Source organism: Fulmarus glacialis, unplaced genomic scaffold (assembly GCF_000690835.1).
Source record: "Fulmarus glacialis isolate BGI_N327 unplaced genomic scaffold, ASM69083v1 scaffold23610, whole genome shotgun sequence".
Lineage (NCBI taxonomy): Eukaryota > Metazoa > Chordata > Aves > Procellariiformes > Procellariidae > Fulmarus > Fulmarus glacialis.
Genome location: NW_009187502.1, coordinates 13,937 through 19,293, shown reverse-complemented (window position 1 = coordinate 19,293; position 5,357 = coordinate 13,937). Strand labels below are relative to the sequence as shown.

The 5,357-nt window shown below is 46.1% G+C and overlaps 1 protein-coding gene across 1 annotated transcript; it reads left to right on the top strand.

Annotated features, from left to right (window-relative positions):
- Nucleotides 1–318: 318 nt before the first annotated feature.
- On the top strand, nucleotides 319–3,259 carry PSMG3 (proteasome (prosome, macropain) assembly chaperone 3). Its single transcript, XM_009575358.1, has 2 exons — nucleotides 319–538; nucleotides 2,619–3,259. Exons 1-2 carry the CDS (start codon nucleotides 323–325, stop codon nucleotides 2,769–2,771), a joined length of 369 nt encoding a protein of 122 aa, XP_009573653.1. The 5' UTR covers nucleotides 319–322; the 3' UTR covers nucleotides 2,772–3,259.
- The last annotated feature ends 2,098 nt before the right edge of the window (nucleotides 3,260–5,357 follow it).

Genomic DNA, 5,357 nt, shown 5'->3' with positions numbered 1-5,357 from the left:
GTCGGGCCTGGGGGCGGCTTGCTCCATAGGTGTTAAACCATGATTAGCACGAAACCCTATAAATGGCCCCTGGTTCGTGCGGGGGGAGTGCAGGCCATTGCTGCGGGGCAGTTAAATTTCCCCTCCCAGTGAAGGATGTGGGATGTTGACTGTTGTTCCTGCACAGACACACACCTCCGGATGCTTTTGTGTTCTGAAATCAACTTAACGTGGGTATTTCAAATGAAAGGAAGGATTCGGGCTTTTTATAGCCCATGGTCTGTGCTTTTAATCTAATGTTATTTTATTGTTACTGTTGTTTTATTGTTCTTTTTCCGCAGCGATGGAAGCGAGTCCCATCGTGACGTCCAAGCAGCGAGAGGAGGTGGTACACGGGGTCCCGACGGAGGTGGTGTGCACAGCATTCTCCAACTCCGTCCTCGTGGTAGTCACACAGTACGGCAAGATGGGGACAATTGTCTACGTGGACCCCAACACAATTGGTGACAACGTGGGCAGGCCCTCACTCACTACAAAGGTGTTACTGGGCAAGGACGAGGTGAGAGCGGATATACAGTGCACAGGCAGCAAGGATAAGGGGGAAATGTAGTAGGTGGGGCTGTGCAAGTTGCCAGGGAGTTGATGAATCACAGCAGTTAAGTGGTGTTTGCACAGTGGTAAGATTAATTTAAAAATCTCTTCTGAGGGAAGAGAGGTTCATCAGAAAAATATGTGTGCTCATCTGCTCTTTGACATAACAAAAGTTTAACTAACTGTGAGTGGTTTGGGGATCTGTTATTTTGTGTCCTACAGGATATGGATTGCTTTGCCACGTTTATGAAAGGTTTGATAAAGCTCCTGTTGATTTAAGGGTTGCAAGATCAAACATGCAGCCTTTGATAACCTTTTTTCGGTTTCTGTTCCAGTCAGTTTGTTTTCCTTTTCAAGTCGCTTTTCTCGCCTACCCCCCCCCCAATCTATGCCAGCCCCATAATGGACTTTAGTTGCCCTCTCCCAAGTGTGCCTGCCAGCACCTGCCCTTGATAAAGTTTAATTTGTTTTGCTTCAACAAAATGAGTTTTTATCGACCATTTCACAAAGCTGGAGAGAAAACAGAAGAAAATGTATTTTGCAAAGTGTCAACTAGTCAAGCATTAAAACAGAAAGTTACAGAACTACAAGATTATGAGGCTTTCCATCAGGATTGGAGCTATCAAATATTATTTGCAACCTTAACTAGAAAAACTAGCAACACAAATTCCTGATTCTATCTGTGGCTTCCCCTTATGGAGTTCCTGTTCTTCAGCAATAGCCTTCCTTCTCTGGTGGGAAATGTTTTGCTTTCCCTGGTGTGGTGTCTGCTAATTCTGACCATCTCCACCCCCAAGCTGTTTTTGTGTTTTATTTGGAAATGGGAAGTGCCTTTGTTTACTTTGTTACATATTATTCTTAAATCATTTTACCAACTTAATCGATCTAAACTTTAAGAAAAGGCTTTCATAGTTTGCTGCCCTCCTGCTTGTCACTGTTAACACCTCCATTTGGGATGGTGCACACTTCCAAACTGCACTGGTAGCTAAAATCAAGCAAACTCATCCTTCTGGTAAATACATAACTGTGGGTGTAAATAAAACCTAGACAAGCTGAATGGTTCAAAGCTGCACCAGGGGAGGTTTAGACTGGACATTAGGAAGCATTTCTTTACCGAGAGGGTGGTAAAACACAAGAACAGGTTTCATAGAGAGGTGGGCGATGCCCCAAGCCTGTGAGGGTTTAAGAGGTATTTGGACAATGCCCTTAATAACTTAACTTGGTCAGCCCTGAAGTGGTGAGGTAGTTGGACTAGATGATTGTTGTAGGTCCCTTCCAACTGAAATAGTCTATGCTATTCTATTCTAGTCTATTCTTGTTAAAGAAACCTCATTAAGAAGATTATATCCCTTTTCTTCCCTCCTTCAGCGCCACTACTTATTTCTGTTTTTCATTATTCTATTATAATCAAAAACAACGTCTCTTACACATGGCGTGCAAAAACTGTGCATATAACACCATTTTGGGGTCTCCAGGAATTGCAAAAATAACAGGTTTTTTCCAGAGCTTGTCAGCAGAACATACCCTCTTCAGCAACAAGTTTTTAAAAGAAAATTGTACTTGGAGACGTCTTCAGAAATCTGGCTGTGATGGAAATAGAGGCACTTTGATCCATGGCATTTCATATAATTTGATATATTGGTGACATAATTTGGGTGGGAGAATTAGCGGAAGGAAAGATTCTCTGCACCAACTTTCCAAGTTTTCCAAACCGGTGCAAAACTCGATTGAAGTGCAGCTTCAGCTAGGTTGTTTCAGGGTGGTTTGGGTGGCTGTCACTCGTGGGTCCAAACTCTTCCCTTTTAAGTTGGTTGAGAAAGTGCTTTCTAAAGTTCCTCGTACTGTGGCTTGGCTTTGCTGACCAGCCAAACCGCATGTCTGTTCCCAGTCATGTCGGAACCGCTCAGCAAACTGCACACTCAGTCCGAGTCCAGTATCGACAGGTTCTCAACGCACTCCATGTCGTTGCAGGACTCTTCCTCTCCTATCTCGTGTGGGAGGACTCTTCCAGCTGTAAGAGCGTACATCTGTATACCTTTGCTTTTCAGCCCCTCGTCCATGTTTGTGCCAAAAACCTGGTGGCATTCGTCTCTCGGGAAGCTGGGAACAAACCTGTTCTTCTCGCCATGGCTTTAAAGGACAAGACCATGGAAGGAATACAAGCTCTACGGGAAGTGATCCGAAGTTGCCAAGTGTGGTGAAGTTGTGCCATCTGGATTCAAGGAAATGATCTTGAGTCCATGACTCATCACCACTTATTTAAAAGGACAAGAAATGAAAATGATGGAATGTCTTTGTGCTGGTTTTGGATGTACTGAGGAATTTCATGAATTTTTCTCTACTGTGTAGAACTCTTATGGGTTTTGTTACTGTGACAGGTTTGCAGTCCGTATGGTCAGTGATGAGATGAGAACAATTGCCTCAACGTACAAGAGAAGTAGTATTTTTGTCACATTGGGTGGGATGTGTATTTGGGAAATGGCACGGCTCTGCATTTGTGTCCTGAGGAGCGACAGATGCCAAGCTCTGTAGCTACGCTGTACCGCAAAGGGGGAACACCCAGTGCAGAGTGAATAAAAGAAACATTGACAAATCTAATTTTACCTGTTTTCTTTTTTGCTCTGTGAAAATCGCTTCAATTGAAATACAAGCCTCGGTAACAAATCAACAGCAATTGCATAATAGGAAAGATTTTCTTGCCTGTTTTTAAGGAAATTAGTCCTATATGACTGCTTTTGTCCTTATGTCAGTCCCTTTCCTGATGTAGTCTGAATCCATTTTCCACTTTCACTCTGGTTTTAAAGAGAGGCAGATAATTATGCTCTGCAAATTTCATGCCATCAGGGTGGAAGACAGGAACCCAAATTAGTGGTAAGAAAAAGACAAAGTAACAGCTGCTTATGGATACATGGTACCAGCACATTGGAGAGGCAGCACATACATAGCTTGGACCACCGGCAACGAGCTGTCCCTCTCCTAAAGCACCTGTCGTAGGACACATGGGGACAGAAGGGTATGGGGGGGTTACACAGGGGTGTTTCTTCTGAGTCTGTTGAAAAAAAAGTGTTGGGTGAAGTTGTATGACTTGATGTAATGCTTAACAGCCAAACTTCTGCCATTTGCGTGGAAAGCACATTTTTTTCTACCTCCTCTTGTAACAAGTAACACCAAGCAGTAAGTTTTTAAGTGAGCTATTACACACTTTTGTCACTTATGAACTTGACTGAGCAGACAGAGGCCAGGTCTTGGATTCTGGGCAGGGAAGGCTTGTGCTGTGTTAAGACCTGCTGGTATCAGCAGTATCAGCACAGAGCCTGTGCCTGCCCCACATAGATCCAGTTGCCAGGTCATTTCTGTTGCTAAAAAAATCCTCTAAAAGTAGAAAAGCAGAAAGTGCATTTCGAAAGGACTCTTTTCTCTGAAGTAAGGGTTATTTACAGTATTTAAAGGATTATGAGAAATGAAACTGTTTTTTAAAAGTACATCCAAACACTGCAGGGTTGCAGCTGCCCTTGACAAGAAATTTCATCTAAAAATAATTTTCCAAACTGTGCTTCCAAGAATCAAAGATTTGCATCTGTCAGAACTCCAAATTTTTCCTCTGTTACACTTCTTTTTTTTTTTTTGTCTAGGAGGGCTGAGAGAGGCATGTGGAATTTGTTAATGTCAGTCCTGGTTTGCTAGTAGGGATTCTTTCCTGACACAAAATTCAATGTACTTCCCAAATCCTGGTGCTCTTATGGTGTCCGTAGCTCCAGCAACTTGTGGAAACCATACATTAATTAGCAAATTGAATGTAAATCACATCTTCCACCATGGTGATATGGTGGCATACCACTGCTATGCCCCAGAGACCTGAGTGTTGCTACCTAAAAGTCAGCTACAAGTTAACCACCTTAATTTCCTGGCTCTGTGTGCCATCAGGTCTGCGCAGGGTGGCGGGTAAAGAAAGGACATGGAGTTCTCTCCTATTTGATGCTCAGAGCGAGGACAGACTTATCTTGTTGCCTTTCCGCAGGCGATAAATTAGACCACAAGCAATCGGTCCTTCGACTTTGCTCCTCTCTGCTCTGTGGTAAACCAGGGGGAAAGCCTGCCCCAGAAAACATTCACAAGTCTGCCGGTACCGCCAGCTGCCTGCCTTTTAGTCATCGCTATTCTCCAGGTAAGGATTAATTCCCAATTGCAAGAAAATCTGCTGCCCAGGCAGAGCTCTCACCCATGGCCACAGAACACGTGCTGGGCTGGGGGCAGCAGCGTCGGGCTGCGCTGTGGCTTTCCATCCGTGTTTGCTTTCCGGGCGTGGGTGCCAAGCGTGGCAGACTGGAAAGGTAAGTTTGGTAGCTTTTCTGCAGGAGGCAAAGCCCGACCTGCTGCTCCAGCTCCCGCAGGGCCTGGCGTGCAGCGAGGGTGAGCGGGGTGCTGGCAGGGCCCGCTGCCAGCGGGCGGGCAGGGCTGGGAGGGTGCCCGGAGGAGGAGTCTCCCGCGGGTGCAGGTGGAGGAGGGCGCAGGGGATGCGGAGGCAGGTGCATGGCAGCCAGACCTGCTCCCGGAGGAGCCCCGCAGGGTGAGTGGGGCCCTGGGGGGGGTGCGCAGCAACTGGGGGCACCCCCCCCACGGAGCAGAGGTTGCCCCTGCCATCGGTCCTGAGCACCCGTGGGAGCTGCTGGGAGGACACGGCCTGTTGCAAGAGCCCTGTGCGTGTGTCACCCACTCCTCCAAGATGGGCTTTAAAGAGGGCTCGATGCTGCCTTAATTTGTAGCTATGTGCTATAGGTCCTTCCTCC